The following is a 19,398-nucleotide window of genomic DNA, read 5'->3' on the forward strand; positions in this document are numbered from 1 at the left end:
GCTACTCTACGCAGAGCCATACGGTACCCGGCATGCTCCGCGTTGAAGGTGCCGGAAGTGAGTGTGCATTTCCGGCGGCGAGAAGGGCCGGTCTCTGTTGCTCTTCGGAGTGAACCGCGGTTCTTTCCGTGCTGTTCCCCTCCGGGTCCTACCATGAAGGACGTCCCAGCTTTCCTACAGCAGAGCCAGAGTTCTGGACCTGGTCAGGCTGCCGTTTGGCATCGGCTGGAGGAGCTTTACAATAAAAAGTGAGTCTGGGGATCGGTTCAGTAAGGGGGTGGGGGAGGGGGGGAAGGGGAGCGAAGTAAAGGGGTGCACGTGCGTTGGAGTCCGGGAGGTGGCGGGCGGGAGGGGGGGGAAAGATCTTTGCTAACTGCGAGGGGTTCCTAACTCGGGAAATGCTGAAGGACAAGAGACAGTGGTTAAGATATTGAGATATTGAAGACCTCTTCTGGTAGCAGGCTGTATATGTCTTAAGACTGGGTGCTCAGTTTTCACCTGTCCCCTTGACTCACCCCATTCTTCATGCTGAGCGCGGCTGGTTCATTTGTCCTGACAAAACTCCCTTCCTTTACATCCTGTCTGCTTCAGGCCGATCTTGTTCACCTGGCCTAGTCTGGAAATAACACTTTGGGGTGGAGGTGGGTCTACTGCTTGCTAGTTTATGTAGTTCCAGACCTTTCATGCAGCTAATAATATTGCTAGCACAGAATTCGATCTTTTAACGTTGCTTTCGAATTTACATGTTTATGCTTCAGAACAAAATATTTCGGTTTTTTAAAGTAACATGAAAATATATTCCAGACATATAAGATTCCATTCTTTCAGAGCAGATTTCCATTTGATGTTCTATTTGCGTAGCCCCTTCTGTAGTTTTTATCTGCTCTGCACGGACTATCAATTCTCAAACAGTAGAGAACAAGTGGGAATATTGTTCCATTGGGGGATTAAAAAAAAAGTTTGATTCAACCAACATGTAGGTATCAACAACAAATGATTTGTTTCTCATCATGGCAAGAACAAAGAATCTGTTTTGGTTCTTAATATTAAATTAAATGAGGCATACATTGTGAGAGCCATGTTGATGTAGTGGTTAAGGTGCCAGCCTAGAAACAGCGACTGTGAGTTCTAATCCCTCCTCAGGCACAAAACCAACTGGGTGGCCTTGGGCTGTAGGAAGCAAGGTAATGGCAAACTATTTATATAAAATTCTTGCCATGAAAAACAGCAGTCCAGACAATAGCCAGGAGTCAACACTGACTTGAATATACATGAATACATACATACATACATACATACATACATACACCTATCCAGGTTTTGATGGCCTACATATATTGTTCTGAAATATTGACATATATCTGTGGATATACTGAGACAGGCTATTTTGCTCAATGTTATTTATTACTTAATGATAGCAGTTCTCTGAAAACCTGCTGCCTGATTTTTCTTAATGATGCACTTTTCCTAGGAACCATTCCTGATAAATTTGGTTATTTTCTTATTTTAAGCAACATATTTTGTTAGTGGGTTATTTTAAAATCAATGTTATTTAAGTTTTTTTTATTCAAACAAATATTTTGAATAATTCCATATGTAATAGGCATTAGAGTGAATTTTCAGTTTGGATTTGCTCATGTATAAAGTTGTCAATATTGATACTATTCCTTTTGTCTATGTATGTTACAGACTCTGGCACCAACTAACGTTGCAGGTTTTGGATTTTGTGCAAGATCCCTGCTTTGCTCAAGGAGATGGTCTTATCAAGGTATATGTCCTAGTATTATTAAATTAGAATGGCTTGTTTAAGGATCATCCTAACAGATGCAAAGGGTTGTTATCTATTTGCAATACACACAGTTTTCAGTTCTGTAATTTATATGTCCAAAGGAACCTCATTTTAGTAATTTGATTTTACTTTTTAGGTTTATAACAGAGGTATTCACATTGGCATGTAATGTTACTGCAGTGGCCCTGAAGAAGTTATATAACAAAAATAAAAAAAAAGGTTGTAGTCATTTTGAAAACAAATGTAGTGAAGGATCAAATGGATATATTTTCCCTTGCTACTGGAGAACTTGGTACTCTTCAAATTCTTGAAAGGATAGCACAAAACTAGATTCCTGTCTTAAGAGAGCAGGATTATATCTAACAGGTTTCAGTTAAAGATACTGATGCAGCATTTAATGAATCTTTTTTACATTAAGGGCAAAGCAGTTGAATGTCTGTAGGTAGGGGTGCACTTTCTTACCTGGATGACTTCTAAAATAAGCTAGATAGATCACATGAGATACTATCCTTGCTTTAATGAGACATTTTAATTTTGTAGGTTTCTATTATTGATGAAAAGGCTTCATACTCTTTTATACCTTTGTAGAACTGGGACAAAGGAAAGTGATTTTGCCAGATTCCACCCCCCCCCCATGCAATCTCCTTATTCATACAACCGTCACTGCTCTTCCCTTTTTTGTTCAAAAATATTTTTATTGTCACGAAAGTGCTCAGTAGCAATGTTTGTAGTTATTTAACATGTGTGCATCTGTGTAATTAAAATTATCTTTTTCTTTTGGCTTACAGCTTTATGAGAACTTCATCAGTGAGTTTGAACACAGGTAAATTTTTTTCACATGGCTAGACTTAAAAAAGCCTAGATTATTTTTCATTGATTCATAATAATTTCTCTTTATTTTAGGGTGAACCCTTTATCCCTTGTAGAAATCATTCTTCATGTGGTACGGCAAATGACAGGTAAACTTCTTTTACTCATAATTATTTTCCTAAAGACAATGGTTCAGGTAGAAATTTTGAGGCTGAGAATGGTATAAAGCAGACATGTCAAACTTGCGACGTCACGTGACGTGCAACGTGTCGGCACGGTTTTGCCATTGCCGGCAGTGGGGTGGGCGTGGCTTCTGGATGATGCATCCGGCCCGCGGGCCAGCAGTTTGACCCTCCCCCCGGTATAAAGTAATAGCAGTTGAACCTTCAACTCTGTTAGGGAAAACATCTATATATTTAGCCTTTTGTGGTACTTATTGGTACTGAAATATATCAAATACGGTAAAGGAGTATTTGTTTTATATAGACAGTTTCAAATCTAGAATAGCTGTTTTTATCTTAATGCGACTGTTCAGATGCTATTTTTGATTATTTCAAAAGTATTCTAAAGTAACATTTTCAAAAAAGTCTTTTCAAAATTGAGTATTTTGCCCACTGATGGTATTAATATGCAAACTAAGTGCTGAATTCTGGAAGTACAGATTGAAAGCAGTTTTTTCTGGACATGTTTTTCCTGTGCCATCACTCTACTGAATACCTAATTCTCACACTGCTGTGTAATGTTTATGTATATTTTTCCATGTAGTGTGGCTGTAGTATTATTTATCTTTATTTTCTTTACTCCCTCCTTTTATTGGTATTATTTTATTGGTATTATTGTTCTGTTGCTTTTCATGAGTGCTTCTGTACTGGAAACAAATTCCTTGTGTGTTTAATCACACTTGGCCAAATAAAGTATTCAGTTCAGATTGAAAACTTATTTAATTGCTCGTATACTTATAGGATTTTAATCTTGTGTTTACACTTTAGTGTAGGATGAAATGATACGGTATGCAAGAGATCCCACATTTATTTATACCACAGAGAATTACAGTAAAGGGATATGAAAAGCATATCTGGAATTCTTTCATATTTACTATATTTTATATGTTTTATATTAATATATTTCATTGTACACAATGTCATTTTTAAAAATGTGGAAATTTATATTATATGTTTTTATAGTAATATGTTTCATTGAACAATATATTTTTAAAGGGTTAATGCTGAATTGCATGATAGGCATGGCATATATATTTAAAACAATCTCTAATATTGCCTCTGGTTTGCATTTCTTTAGATCCTAATGTAGCTCTTACTTTTCTGGAAAAGACCCGAGAAAAGGTAAGGAAAGAACGTAATAGACAATTGTATATAATTTTTTAATTAATTCAAATATTAGTTTCAGATATTTGCTATATTGGCCAGCCAATTTACAGATAGGTTGCAAACACTGCAATAATCAATTTAGTACAAAATATAAATTGATAGCAGGTCATGTTTCAATTAATTCAAGACTTATGCATGCAGTTGCTATTGGGGCTTTAAACGTTAATTGCTGTGTGTGCAAAATGGAAAAAAGGAAAGTTCTGTTTGAGGAAAGCTCAAGGAAGAGACTAATTTTGAAGAACTATAGCAGAATACAAGAAATTTTGATATAGGTTCATCATTTTTACTCTAACATAGTACAGGTAGCCTTTCCTTAACAACCCTAATTTGGGGCAGAATTTTTTTCATTAAGCGAAGTTATTGTTAGTTAAACATAACATGACTGTGCCACTGAGTGACAAAAGTTCTGGTAGCCTTGGTTGCAGTCTTTATGCAAGGAGTGTTGAATTCTCCTGTCCTGCCATGCTCCCCTCTGCATCAGCCCCCCCCCCCAATTTCTGCCCTTTTAGCCGCCCTGCAGTCACCCAGCTGATCTTCATGATCCTTCTGCTGATGAGGTACATCTGGCTAAGGCAGTTGCTGGCCCTTTGTGAAGGCTGTGGACAGTAGCCAAAAGGGCAGAGACAGGGAGATGTAAGCAACTGTCTGAAGGCCTTGTGAAGGACCGGCAACTGCCCAGGCCAGGCATGGTTTGTCAGCAGCAGGAGGAAGACAATGAATGGTGGCAGCAAAGTGCGGGGTAACCAAAAGACATAGATGGGGGAGAGAGGGGGGGGCAGGTGGGAGGAGTTGGAGCACATGCTGCAGTTGTAAATGTGGGTGGGCTTAAAGCTGCTTGAATTTTTATTAGGTGACTGCAGAGGTGTTGCAACAACCATAATTTCAAGGAATAGTAGTAACTACCATTCGTTCAGCATTACTGTAAATTTGAACAGTTGCCGAACAGTTGTTAAAATGAGAACTAGCTCTATTTCAGTAATAAATACAAGATTTAAAAACTTTAATTGCCCATTTGAACTGGAACCAATTCTATTTTCCACAGAAATATTTTGAATAGTGCATATTTGAATAATGTGACTAGTTTATGGGATTTATTAACCACACTACAATCTACTTGTATGCTTTTTTATAGTAAGAAAGTAGATAGGACAGAAGTCAAGATTTAGGACTTTTATTTTGATTTTTTTACTGTTTGATACAGAGGAGTTATATACAATAGCTGTTTTGTGATGTGGCATTTATGTTGATTGTAGGTGAAAAGCAGTGATGAAGCTGTGATTCTATGTAAAACAGCCATCGGTGCTCTAAAATTAAACATTGGTGACCTGCAAGTTACAAAGGTGAGGAGTATTTTATTTGCATGTTCATTGATTGAGTTTTAGCTATTGTGTTGAATAGTTATATTTTTAGGTTGCTCGCAATTTTTAATCATTTCTCTTTTCCAGTATTCTTGTGCTTATTATTGAATTCTGCGAAAAGTATTAAAATCTGATTTAATGAAATTAATGACATATTGTTAATACAGATGCTCCTATATATTGTTTCTCCTCTTGCTTATGATTCAACATTACATCTTGGTGACAATTTTTAAGAGTGACTCTGGGGATGTGTCCAAGATGTGGAATTACATGAGAGTTTAGGTTGTACATTTTTACTTTATATAAATGAAGTATTCTTTATTTCAGTTCAGAGAAATTGAAGCAGTTGTTGTCAACAAATATACAAATATTGTATTACGACCTAATTCTCTTTTAGAAACCAGGAAGTCTTTTGCTTGACTTCAAATATTGTTCACTCATTCTGGCAGATCTCCCTGCCTAATTATACCTAGCCTTCTTCAGGACAATCTGGCTAATCTTACATACTCTAGAGCAGTGTTTCTCAACCTTGACAATTTTAAGACATGTGGACTTCAACTCCTAGAATTCCACAGCCAGCATTGCTGGCTGTGGAATTCTGGGAGTTGAAGTCCACATGCCTTAAAATTGTCAAGGTTGAGAAATACTGCTCTAGAGATATGTAAATGCATATTTATTTGTCGCTCTCCTAAAATAAATGGGTAACCTCAGGCTATATCTGTTAGCGTTCATTGATTCAAGTACTGATAATTTTCTTTGGTACTGATTGAGTATATGCATATATTTCTAAAAGCCGACTTACACTCTTTCCATATATATTATTTAAGAAAATTAAGATCTGGAATCCATTTTATTTTCTTTAGGAGACAATTGAAGAAGTTGAGGAAATGTTGAATAACCTTCCTGGAGTGACATCTGTTCACAGCCGCTTCTATGATCTCTCTAGCAAGTATTATCAAACAATTGGGAATCATGCTTCTTACTATAAGGATGCATTAAGGTTCCTGGGCTGCATAGATGTCAAAGACTTACCAGGTAGTGATTTTTTTTCTTTCCCCAGTGAATGTGTTTGGCAGTGTAATGCTTGTAAAGGTGTGTCTTGAAAAAGAGCAACTCAATTCAAGAATTTTTTAATTTTTAAAACTAACACAGACATAGAAGTACATAGCAAACATCTTAAGGGAAGAACAAGGCACTTCTATAAATAGAACTGTCATAGACACAGCCTTAGTTTTCAAAAGGGTGGGGAATGCACACTAACATGTGTTTATCTTATACCAGACATGTGAAACACAAGGCCTGGGGGCCGCATGTGGCCCGCGAAGTGGTTTCATGTGGCCCCCGAAGCCATCCTGGAAACAGTGAGGGAGCCGGGAGCCAATGTACAATTTTGTGGTGGCTGAAACGCATTCAGTCTTAGCTCCACAAGGCCATCTAGAAACAGCGAGGAACCAGCCCCTGCCGCATCAGCCCCACCCTCTGGGTGCATGCTGGGGAGGTGTCACCCTTTGTGAGGAATGAAGAAATGGACCATGCCTTGGTGCTTGCCCCGATCCCACTCCCTTCGCCAGAGACCCTCAGATCTGTCCCGCTCCTGCCCAGGCCCCCACAGGCACCCTTGACGCGAACAATGTAGAGCTGACCATGCCCACCCAGTAGGCCACGCCCACCCTGGCCATGCCCATTCCCCCCCCGAGGGCAACCGCAATGCTGATGCAGCCCTCAATGAAATTGAGTTTGACACCCCTGTCTTATACATAAAGTCAGTGTTTCGACTTTAGATTAAAAATAATAGATATGAATTGAATTTAAAATAGCAATTGTGAAGTTGGGGATTCTCCCAACTACTGAAATGGGAGAGGGAATGTGGGACAGTCACCGAAGTAGAACATTTTTATTTTCAGTGGCAGACCAGCAGGAAAGAGCTTTTACTTTAGGCTTGGCAGGACTCTTGGGTGAAGGAGTCTATAACTTTGGGGAACTGGTAAGTAGAGTTATATTAGTTTTAACAGTTGGGTTTAAAAAAAAATTGCTGTTAATAATCTGTCAATCTCCATCTACAGCTTATGCATCCTGTGCTGGAATCTTTGAGGGACACTGACAGACAGTGGTTGATTGACACTCTTTATGCCTTCAACAGTGGCAATGTGGAAAAATTCCAAGCGTTGAAATCATCATGGGGCCAACAGGTTAGTGATTGGCATGATCTGATAGCATTTTAGGAAAGCAGTATAAACACCTTTAGATGAATCTTGTTCTTATTTTCTGTATAGATATGAATTCAGAGAGATTAAATCATTGTAATAGTTCTTACGCAAGCTTAGGCTTGTTCAGCTGATTAATAGATGCCCCGGGGTTTTACTGCATGCCTGGAATTGCAAATTGGAGGGGCTGTTAAGCATCTTACAGAGCACAATCCATAGTTGAATGTGTTCTGTGAGCAGAACACCATCTGCAAACCTGGATTCATTTAGGATCAGACCTACATAGTTGTAAAGCAGTGGTTCTCAACCTGTGGGTCGGGACCCCATTTGGGGTCGAACGACCATTTCACGGGGGTCGCCAAACAACGCAGTCCGCCATTTTTTCCCCCTTTTCCTTAGCTGTGCTACTCCCTTTTATTCTATTGGCTTTTGAAAGCCAATAGAATAGACTCTCTTGAATAGAGTCTAATTCTATTGGCTTTCAAAAGCCAATAGGAATTGTCCAGGCTGTCTCTGCCCTGCTGAGCCCGCCAAAAGTCCCATTCTGCAAACGGTGCTGCACCAGTTGAGTAGTCCTCGACTTACAACCGGTTGGGGGTCGCGGCATTAAAAAGGTTGAGAACCACTGTTGTAGAGGCAAAACGGCCAGATAATTGCAGATCACATTCAAATAGCTGGTGAGGTGATCAGCTGTTGGCTACTAGCAGTGCAGTGGCAGCAGTGATGTTAGCAGTGTCCACGAGGCTTGGGGGCGTTGCGGGTACTTGGCAGCATGTCTCAAGATGGGGGGGGGGACTTGAAAACCTAGGCCAGTGTTTCCCAATCTTGACAATTGTAAGGCATGTGGACTTCAACTCCCAGAATTCCACAGCCAGCAATGCTGGCTGTGGAATTCTGGGAGTTGAAGTCCACATGCCTTAAAATTGTCAAGTTTGGGAAACACTGACCTAGGCAATAACAGCAGATCCTTCCTGATGGCAGTGACATTTTGCGTCAGTGGACTGGTTGTTTTTCAACAACTGCCGATGGGCTGCACCAATTGCTTGGCTCTCTGTGTGTTGTGCAGGCCTACTTTGTTGTATAGTGCTTTAGGATGTGGTAAGAGTCTTGAGTGTTACACTTTTTGGCTCACTAAAGCAGCTGTGTCTTCCTGGAAAAAGATGCAGCTTTAATGAATTGCAGGTAAGAGCTGGATTTGCACTCTAGAAGAGTTTTGTAGAACTTGTTCTCTAAAACCGTGCTTCCCTAACATCCAGTGCTAAGGACCACCAATAAAATGAGATAAAGATAATTGGCAAAGACTGTTGGAATTCTTTTTCTTGACTTTCCCTTCACAAGGAGATCTATTTTAAGCCATCTTGACAGCTGCATTTAGAAGTTTTGAATGATTGAGAATATTTTTGAGCACAGAAGCAAAACATATAAAATGCATGATACTTTCCTGTTAGATTTTTTTTAAAAAATAAAATGCAGGTTAGCTTCTTAATGTTTTGGGTTTATGTTTTACAGCCAGACTTGGCTGCAAATGAAACACTTCTGCTGCAAAAAATCCAACTACTGTGTTTAATGGAGGTAAGTCCTGCAACAGAGAGAGCACCTTTGCTAGTTATCGGGATAACATAGACTCTTTGGGCCAAAGTATTGGTCAAAATCATAGGCCAGAGTTTATATTCATTTTATTAACTGATATTACTTTTACTTTAATTTGCATCCTCGTTGCAGAGGATCTTTTTTTATATTCTGGAAACACTCTTGCTAGATATTATCCCACTGAAACATCTTGTTTTTTTTTTTTCTATGAAACTAAATTATGATGCAAAATGAATGGCTTCTTATCAGGGTGGTTGAAATAAGTGGATTTTAAGAACACCAGTTAGTATCTTAATAATATATTATGCTTACTGTCCTGCCATATACAGTATGTCATTCAATTTAATCTCATTCTGTATTGACTTCTGTTTAATGTTAATGGAAAAAAATCCTTTGGTGTGTTGGTCTTAATATTTATTTTGTTCAAAAATATTAGACCAGAAAACAGCATAAAGGAACTCATTATATAAAATATTCTCATATGGATTGATAATATTTAATAATTAAATGTTAATCACAAACTGCTTAATATCAGTTAGCTTTAGTTTTTATTTGAAAACTTGCTTTGAGATGGCTGGGGTTTTGAGAATCACTGCAAATTTTATATAGTTCCCATTTATAATGCCAAGATACTGTACTTTCCGGCGTATAAGACGACTTTCGCAAGCGTTAAAATCGGTGCCGAAGTCGGGGGTCGTCTTATACGCCGGAAATAGCGATAGTTTCTGGCATATAAGATGACTTTCTAGGCATGCAACTTGGCGCCGAAGATGGGGGTTGTCTTATATGCCGGGTCGCCTTATACGCTGGAATATACGGTACTACTTTTTCGTAAAGATTCTGTCAAAAACCTAGACTGCTTTACAGTCAATAACATCTTGTATTGAGGTCAGCAAAGACAGACAAAAGTAGATTTGTGCAGTGGGCATGTTATTTTTTAAAGTCCATATTAGTTTTAATCCTATAGCTTTTCTTGGCTACAGATGACCTTCACCAGACCAGCTAATCACAGACAACTTACTTTTGAAGAAATTGCTAGAAGTGCCAAAATCACTATAAACGAGGTGAGTTGCTTTTGGAGCTAACCTCAGTTGTAAGCAGATGATCTGGTCTGATGAGCAGTTTATTTATTTGCTTTATATACCAATTTTTTTACTCACTTGAATAGAGAGCAATCCACTATTTAATGTGACATTTTCATTTCAAATAATTTTTATTGAAGCTGCTCTGTTTAAGCTTTTGGGCAAGACTAACTAACTCCTAAGCTCTATGTGTTCTCTGTATTTGTTGGCTATTTCACCTTTAGTTGTAGCATGTATTCAGATCAGTAAGTTGTGACCTGGGATGCACTGTACTACTTCGAAAGACAGTAAAGACGCCATTTTCTTTTCTTGTGCAGGTGGAGCTGCTAGTGATGAAAGCACTCTCAGTAGGCTTGGTGAAAGGCAGTATTGATGAAGTTGATAAAAAGGTTCACATGACATGGGTTCAACCACGCGTGTTGGATTTACAACAGGTAGCCTCTCCTCATGCAGTCCCTCACAGAGGTTCTGTTTTAGAACTATAGGAGAAAGTTTTATGGTGGAAAATAGCGGAGTAGGCTGTTGGCAGAGGGTTTCATTTGTTTAGCCCTCACATTTTATATGTATACACACACACACACACACACACACACACACACATCAGTTTTTGAATGTAGAAGTCTTACTTTTTTGTAGTGAGCAGCAGGAATCACATTAATTCTAAGTGCCAGCATGTCTACTTCTAGCAACACTTTTCAGTCATATAATATGCGGCTACCAAGGCAAATGGAAGCAGTAAGACATTCTTGTAAAACTAATTCGGAGTTGAGACAAAAAAGGAAGTATGCTCTCTCCAGTAATTCAGGGTGTTTTGGAAGTTTTTGTTCCTGTTCAAAATTGGAAGCAAATTTCTCACAGCAGTCTGGATTAAATGAATGCTACAGTTTAGAGGTCTTCAGAGTGAACATTTTGAAGCTGCCTGTTCTCCACATTTACTGTCCCTTTGAGGTCTTATACCAGCTATTTCCAGCTATAGCTTTCCATCCATGGACCTCATTCTTCCTCTTATCAGTTGCCGCATATCATATGTGGACGATCCAGCCATCTACTGTAGCAAAAGTTGGGGTACCTAGCTGTTGTAGAGTACTGTCAAGTATTTGAAGGCCTCAAAATAAACTATCTGAAACAAATGCCCTGTTATTTTCAAGAAATTTTCAACTTCTCAACTAGGTGATTGATAAAGGAAGATCTATTAAGCAGGTGGAATGTTTCAAATAAGTATTGGCTTATATTACCAAAATTTAATTGGGTATGGAAGGGAGGTGGGTGGGCTGGCTCTTTTTGAAATGTGCCCAGCTGGGTTTCGGGTGTGGCATCGGCTGAGATTTCAGGACACGGGAAGGAGGTGTGACAGCTGTCATCTGGGAGTCTCAACGTTTTCAGAGGTACAGCTCCTCTACAGGTTGCCAAATGTGAGAGCTAGGAGAGCCTTTCGGAGAGCCTTTACATAGCTTGTTGCGCCGATTGCACATCTTCTGCAAACCGGATCCGCTTAGAATGCTCTTTGTTAGTATTTTGCTAGACATTTTCTGATACGGCAATTGTGTCTCAGTTTTTCTCATTTGTGTCTTAGTTTCTAATATGATCGTTGATTTGTTTTTTTAGATAAAGGGTATGAAAGACCGTCTGGAGTTCTGGTGCACAGATGTGAAGAACATGGAAATGCTGGTGGAACACCAAGCCCATGATATTCTAACATAGAGGACTTTGCACTGGCTGAGGAAATTCCTTGTACTGTTGCTGAAATTGGCAGTGCCCTGTGACCACTGACTCTGTACTAAATGCTATTAAGGGGGGGGGAAGGAATGGGGAAAACTTTTTGTCATGCTTGTACGGAGATTTAAGTGGCTTTTGATGTGTGACCCTTTGGTGCTTGGAGTCAGGAAATCCTTCCTATGCACTAATCTTTGAGTGGTGTATTCTTTGGGAGCATTCATCCTGTTGTCACCAAAATGGGGTTTGGTATTCCATAATGGTGATTTGTCTTGGTGTGAGTTTCCAGTGGAGAATGCTAGGCACTACATACGTCACAGGGGTGCAGGTCATTAGCTCCACAGGACAGCAGCAAGACTTCCATTTTGCACTTATTGTGCAAGAAGGTAAAACTATCTTCAACCATTGTCAGGCATTTCTGATGGGTGGAGGAAAGTATGATCTTTTTCTGGAACATTTTTCCTGATAGCTTAAAGATAACAAAACTGGGAACACACACTTTCCCCCCATTGCCTTCCCATATTTTGCAATAAAGGAAATTGCTCAGTACCATCGTGAGTTTTCTGAGAATAAAGTCATAAATTTTGTGGATTTGTTTTTATACTTTTTCTTTGGGTTTGCTCGTCTTTTACAATATTTTATCCTGGATGATGCAGTAAAACAACTGCTGGAATAAATGTCTCTGCCCCCTCTCTTGTGCATTTCTATTTATTTTCTTTTACAAGCTGACTTTTGAATTGAGTGTTTTCAAGAGATCCAAGGCGATGTTTAATGATGTAGAAATAGTTTAAAAGATTCTGATCATGAATGAAATCAGTGCTGCTGATGTAATTTCTGGGTTTTTTTTTCCAACTTTAATGGATGAGCAAGGGAAGAGTTTATATTGTTAGTTTCCAAAGATATTTGTTTTGCGTGCAGTATTTATTTCCAATTTCAAAAATCCATTGGAGAAAAATCAGTACAGTGGTCATTTGATTTTTGTTTTTAATGGCAGAATAGGCAAAATCATAGTATTAAAATAGCTTCTTGAAAAAGGTACTTGTGATTTTCTTCTGGAATACAACTTAACCAATGTACCCATGTGTTCAAGTAATTTTTTTATGGAAATGAGTAGTGTGCTAGTATGTCCTCTTAAATAGCACATTTGAACATTTTATGATGAAAACAGAAAAAGTGAACTTTTGTTAAGAGAATGCTGTATTTAAGGCTACACTTATTTTCTCTGTGTTATGATGAGTTGTATTGTTTCTAAAAGTTAAAAACTGAACGGTCTGCAAGTGAAAACAGTAGGTAGTATTTACAATAGCTTATCTACTGGAAGTGCAGAGAAGAGACAAAGGAAACTAAAGGACAATACTATAACATTTGAGCTGTATTAACATCGGTCTTCTAAAATAATTCTGGCAGCATCACAACCTTAATACTTCATTTAATTCATTGCTCTTTTGTGTAGAATGTATGCAAAGATGTCCTAATTATTACACCAATAAATTTCTAATACAGGTAGGTATTCCTTTAGTGACAATTGGGACCACCAAGTCCATTGTTAAATGGTTGCTAAGTGAAACTGCGACTGCTTATGGTCTTAATTCAGCTATCCTTTGCCTTACCAACTGAAAGCCATAAATGCAAGGATTGGTCATAAAGTTAATTTGTAATCACTGTTGTAACAGCAGTCACTAAAGTGATGAGAGCCAGTTTGGTGTAGTTGTTAAAGCACTAAGCTAGAAACAGACTAAATTCTGACACCGCCTTTGGCTCAAAGCCAGTTGGGTGACCTAGGGGACGGGGCAGGGGATGGAGCGGGGGCGGGGCCAGTTTTTGGGCACTCGGTCTCTAAAAGGTTCGCCATCAGTGGTATAGTTCATTCTGGAGACTAGTTCATAGTTCAAACATGCCAGCTAAAGGTTTTGTTTCTTCTCACAAATGTTATTTTTTCAGCAATTACATGCCCTATTTACTTACCTCTAATGTACTTACGGAATGGTATTTATGTGGCTTTCAGAGTATAAATACTAGCAGTTCTACACAGCATGCCAGATGTAGAAAGATACTTGGAACTATAATTCAATGCTACCCTCTTTTCCATATATTAAGCATTTTATAAAAATAGTAAAAATGGAAGCAGCCTAAGCTGGTTAAATCAATGCCATTTTTTTAAAGTCAACATAAATTAATTAGGTTCAGCTGACAATGCTGGTTAAAGAATTTCCTAAATAAAAATCTAGCTTGTGTTTTCTCTTTATGAGAAAAACTGAACAGCATTTTAATGAGCTGTACAATACTTAGGAGGTATCACATTAAAAAATGTGATAGAACCCAAAACCAGAAATGTAGTGCCTGGCTGTAACTCCTTGCATCCCTTCTCATAAACTTTATAGCTCCCTAACTTCACTCAATGTTTGTTGCAAATCATATTTGTTTCCAGATTAAAACTGGTTATTTATAATACAGATACAGATGTTTCTCACTATGACTTGTTCAGTGAATTTTAACTTGTTGACAGCACTGAATGAGTGGAATTTTCAACTAATCAAAGTTCCAGCCATTGTAGTATCCCAAAGTTATGTGGCTGCCATCTGCAACCTTCTTTGCCAGTTTTCTACAAAGTCAATGAGAACCGGGAGATCACAAATGGCAGTAATGTCCTCACTTCATGACATGGGATTCTCTTAACAATGGCAACCAGGAAATGCTGGAACTGATGTAAATAAGTGATGTGGTCATGACATCACACTTTAAGACCACATTGCCTAATTGACAAAAATTCCAGTCCCAATTGCTGTTGTTAACTAAGTACTATCTGTATTTACTTATACTAGCTTAGCTATGGTTTAGTCAACTTCATTTTCATATGGCTTTCTGAACTATAAATCAACTGCACAGACTAGAATTGTACAATGTTAGGCTACATGTGGGTGACTAGGTTCAAGATTGGGTGTCCTGCAAATAAAAATTATTTTAAACAATATAACTGGTGTCAAAAACCATTCTTCATATTATCTTCCTGCCAATATTCTATATACAGTGAGGAAAAAAATTATTTGATCCCCTGCTGATTTTGTACATTTACCCACTGACAAAGAAATGATCAGTCTATAATTTTAATGGTAGTTTAACAGTGAGACAGAATAACAACAAAAAAATCCAGAAAAACGCATTTCAAAAAAGTTTTAAATTGATTTGCATTTTAATGAGAGAAATAAGTATTTGATCCCCTATCAGCAGGATTTCTGGCTCCCAGGTGTCTTTTATACAGGTGCTGAGATTAGGAGTATTCTCTTAAAGGAAGTGGTCCTAATCTTGGCTTGCTACCTGTATATAAGACACCTATCCACATAAGCAATCAATATATTCCAAACTCTCCACCATGGCCAAGAGCTGTCCAAGGATGTCAGGGACAAGATTGTAGACCTACACAAGACTGGAATGGGCTACAAGACTATCGCCAATTTGGTGCGATTATTCGCAAATGGAAAAAATACAAAATAACTGTCAATCTCTTTCAGTCTGGGGCTCCGTGCAAAATCTCACCTTGTAGAGTTTCAATGATCATGAGAACGGTGAGGAACCAGCCCAGAACTACACGGGAGGATCTTGTCAATGATCTCAAGGCAGCTGGGACCATAGTCACCAATAAAACAATTGGTAACACACTATACTGTGAAGGACTGAAATCTTGCAGCATCCACAAGGTCCCTCTCCTCAAGAAAGCACATGTACAGGCCCGTCTGAAGTGTGCCAATGAACATCTGAATGATTCAGAGAACTGGGTGAAAGTGTTGTGGTCAGATGAGACGAAAATTGAGCTATTTGGCATCAACTCAATTCGCTGTGTTTGGCGGAGGAGGAATGCTGCCTATGATTCCAAGAATACCATCCCCACTGGCAAACATGGAGGTGGAAACATTATGCTGCTGGGAGGACAGGACAACTTCACCGCATCAAAGGGATGGATGGACAGGGACATATACCATCAAATCTTGGGTGAGAACCTCCTTCCCTCAGCAAGGGCATTGAATATGGGTCATGGATGGGTATTCCAGCATGGCAATGACCCAAAACACACAGCCAAGGCAATGAAAGAGTGCCTCAAAAAGAAGCACATTAAGGTCCTGGCGTGGCCTAGCCAGTCTCCAGACCTTAATCCCTTGGAAAATCTGTGGAGGGAGCTGAAGGTTCGATCTGCCAAACGTCAGCCTCAAAACCTTAATGACTTGGAGAGGATCTGCAAAGAGGAGTGGGACAAAATCCCTCCTGAGATGTGTGCAAACCTGGTGGCCAACTACAAGAAACATCTGACCAGCAAGGGTTTTGTCACCAAGTACTAAGTCATATTTTGCGAAGGGATCAAATACTTATTTCACTCATTAAAATGCAAATCAATTTATAACTTTTTTGAAATGTGTTTTTCTGGATTTTTTTGTTGTTATTCTGTCTCTCACTGTTAAAATAAACCTACCATTAAAATTATAGACTGATCATTTGTCAGTGGGCAAATGTACAAAATCAGCAGGGGAATCAAGTAATTTTTTCCCCTCACTGTAAGGAAGGCCTACTTTGTTTTGCTTCAGCTCTGCCTTCTGTTCCTGGAAAGCTTTTTAAAAATTTATATGTCTCAAATTTGCATAAATATTTTTGTAATTAATATAGAGAACCTCAATATTTATTTCTATCATGAATAACGCATACTGGTTTTTCTAAATAAAAACGTGTTATGAATTTTTAAATTTTAGTTTTAATAATGAAAGCTTCTGGGAATAGCAAATATTGACATTTTCTTCTTCGTGACCATGTTCCCAAAGCTTTTTTTTCTCATTTACTGTAACTGTCCAGATTGCCCATAACCCAACAAATTGGGAAAAAGCCGCCAGCAAAAATCACTGTGAATCCAATGGCATTTTCCTGTAAATTGAAAAAAATGTGTGTTAAGTATGTATCTGCAGCACACAAGAGATAATAGATGCTCATTAGGGGAGAAATGTGACTCTTTAGTTGTTTCATTTCTAGTGTATATATGAAATCTTATGGGCTGCGTGCAAACTTCTATAAATTACTAAACATGTGATTAATTTATAATTCATACAGCAAATAACATGGCATATACAATATTCATTATAATCTTAATGATCCTCAGTTTTCTCAGCAGTACAAATTCCTGTAGATTCCTTGAGGTAATTTTACAGAATACAGCCTAGAAATACTTTCAAATTAGGTTCCATCTGTTATGTTACACTTATTTCTTGCAGCAAACAACACAACGGCAATATAAATCTCAGATGTATTACAGCCTATTTAAAATGTATACAGTTAGTACTTTACTGCAGGGAAATCTTGAAAACATGAAAAATAATGCACTGTTTGCTGCAAATAATTAAAATTTAGTCTTGAAACAGAATAAGAATTCTTGACAATTAAGACTTTCCCCTCTTACCAGTTTCTTGTGAAATGAGAAAGATGGGATATATGATGAGAATGTAGAAAAGATTAAAACTAAAAAAGGCCACTATCTAGCCTACTCTCATAAAAATTTTTACGAAACAAGCACACGTGCGTTTGGAAGAATTCCAAACTAAAAAAACAATAATGTTTTTTAAACAACTAGCTCAAACCACTTATCCTATTTTTGATAATTAATTATATCTATTATTGTTAGTTAAATACATGTACCCAGACACTATGCTGTTTGCTAAATATTGAAAATATTACTTGGAAAAACCTCGACCCTAACCCAAATCCTAATCCTAATCCCGATCCCACCCTATTCTTCATGGTCATTTCATCTGTTACATGGCAGCCTCTGGGAAATAGGGATTAGTACAACATTAGGCAAGGGGGAAAAGATATAATGCTTCTGATTGTAAAATGTTGGATATAAACACTGTCTTAAAGTGACAAGCAATTAACAGAGTTAACTGCTGAGATCAAATCTTACATATTTAACGAAATTTCAGGGGGAAAATAATGGTGTGTGTGTTTATTTGAGGGGACAGTTAATCTCTCCTGCCTTCATATTGTGACCTCTGATTTTAGTAAGCAAAGCGAGTGCAAGAGTGCAGACAGCATTTAAGGCTTACATCTGTTGGGATTTTCATCAACCATCCATAAGACCTTCTGTACTTATATGTAACTACAGAGGCCGAGGTAAAGGTCGTTTGCCTAATATCATAGGCATTTCAACGACAATTTTTCCTTTTAAAAAGGCATAAAGGCACGTGACACTGTCCTTGGGAGCATTTCCTCTTCCACCACATATTTCAGTCCGTCCGGAAAAAGAGGTACAATATAACATGGCCTCGCCGTAACAGAGTAATTAAAATACAACCCTTTGACCCGTGTTCCTTTCGGACGTTCTCTAGCACAAGTCTAGCCAGGAGACTGATTTCAGATGCGACTGAGCCCTTCAGAAACCCACTCTTACAGGCGAGAGCCTGGCAATATTGACATTCATGAGTCATGGGGGGGGGGGGGAGAAGAAGCGGAGGGGGGGGGGGGCTGGAAGCTTTAAAGAAAAAATAACTCTCACCAGGAAACTGTTTCCTGGCTTGTTGGACATCTTTGCCCTTGGGAGGACCTGGCTCCTCACGGTCCCGTTCAGCAACCGCAGCCCCTTCTGGAAAGCCAGCATTGCTGCGCCGGTGGCTGCCTGTCACCCTCTGGGGGAGAAAACGCGTGGACGGCCTCGCCCTTGAACCCGCAGCAGCGCCGACCGAAACCGCGCCTCGGCCTGTGCTGGAAAGCTCTGCGCAAGATCGGGAGGGGGGGGGGAGAGAGAGAGAGAGAGAGAGAGAGAGAGAGAGAGAGAGAGAGAGAGAGAGAGAGAGAGAGAGACTGCCGTAGGCTCGCCGAGAGCAGCGCCGCCCGCAGGTGCTTCCCTCGGAACGCGGCAGATGTGACGAAAGCGCACGCGCTGCGGAAGAAGCGCACTCGGAAGGGAGGGGTCGGGTTGAAGAGACTACGCAGAAGTGCGCAGGCGGGGGTGGGGGCGCTTTCGGAGGAGCGGGGTAAGGAAAGCGAGCTAGATTTTCCTGTCTTTCTGTATGCTTATTTTGAATAGAATAGAGCTGGAAGGACCTTGCTCGAGCAGGAGACTCTACCATTTCAGTCAGACAAGCGATTGTCCAGTCTCTTCTTAAAAACCTCCAGTGATGAAGCACCCATAATTTCTGAAGGCAAGCTGTTCACTGTTAATTGTTCTCACAGATAGGATTGCCATTTGTTAGTCACTGTTAGATTGTCAGTCCAAAGAGTGAAAGACGGAATAGCCATTCCTGAAAACGAGCCTATTCAGATAAGAGAAAATGCCTTGAAATAGCCCGATGATAAAAACAGGATTTCACACACCACAAAGCTCTAGTCACAATATTGTTTGATCACTAGGGTGGGAGAGGGCTCACCTCATGCCTAAATATCTACAGGGAGTCCTTGATTGACAATTGCAATTGGGACCAGAATTTCCATCAC

At 39.1% G+C, this 19,398-nt stretch overlaps 1 protein-coding gene and 1 long non-coding RNA gene across 2 annotated transcripts; one reads left to right on the forward strand and one right to left on the reverse strand.

The window, feature by feature from the left end:
• Positions 1 to 9: 9 nt before the first annotated feature.
• On the forward strand, positions 10 to 12,626 carry PSMD13 (proteasome 26S subunit, non-ATPase 13). Its single transcript, XM_039353219.1, has 13 exons — positions 10 to 248; positions 1,690 to 1,768; positions 2,578 to 2,612; positions 2,693 to 2,748; positions 3,899 to 3,942; positions 5,241 to 5,327; positions 6,209 to 6,380; positions 7,250 to 7,329; positions 7,409 to 7,534; positions 9,059 to 9,121; positions 10,123 to 10,203; positions 10,539 to 10,655; positions 11,827 to 12,626. Exons 1-13 carry the CDS (start codon positions 154 to 156, stop codon positions 11,920 to 11,922), a joined length of 1,131 nt encoding a protein of 376 aa, XP_039209153.1. The 5' UTR covers positions 10 to 153; the 3' UTR covers positions 11,923 to 12,626.
• Positions 12,627 to 16,652: 4,026 nt separating this feature from the next.
• Positions 16,653 to 18,716, reverse strand: LOC120312463. Its single transcript, XR_005557904.1, has 2 exons — positions 18,461 to 18,716; positions 16,653 to 16,839 (listed from the first exon to the last, which is right to left on the reverse strand). It is a non-coding gene; the product is annotated as an uncharacterized LOC120312463 (long non-coding RNA).
• Between the last annotated feature and the right edge of the window lie 682 nt (positions 18,717 to 19,398).

Source organism: Crotalus tigris, unplaced genomic scaffold (genome assembly GCF_016545835.1).
Source record: "Crotalus tigris isolate CLP2741 ecotype Arizona unplaced genomic scaffold, ASM1654583v1 scf7180000018504.2861643, whole genome shotgun sequence".
Lineage (NCBI taxonomy): Eukaryota > Metazoa > Chordata > Lepidosauria > Squamata > Viperidae > Crotalus > Crotalus tigris.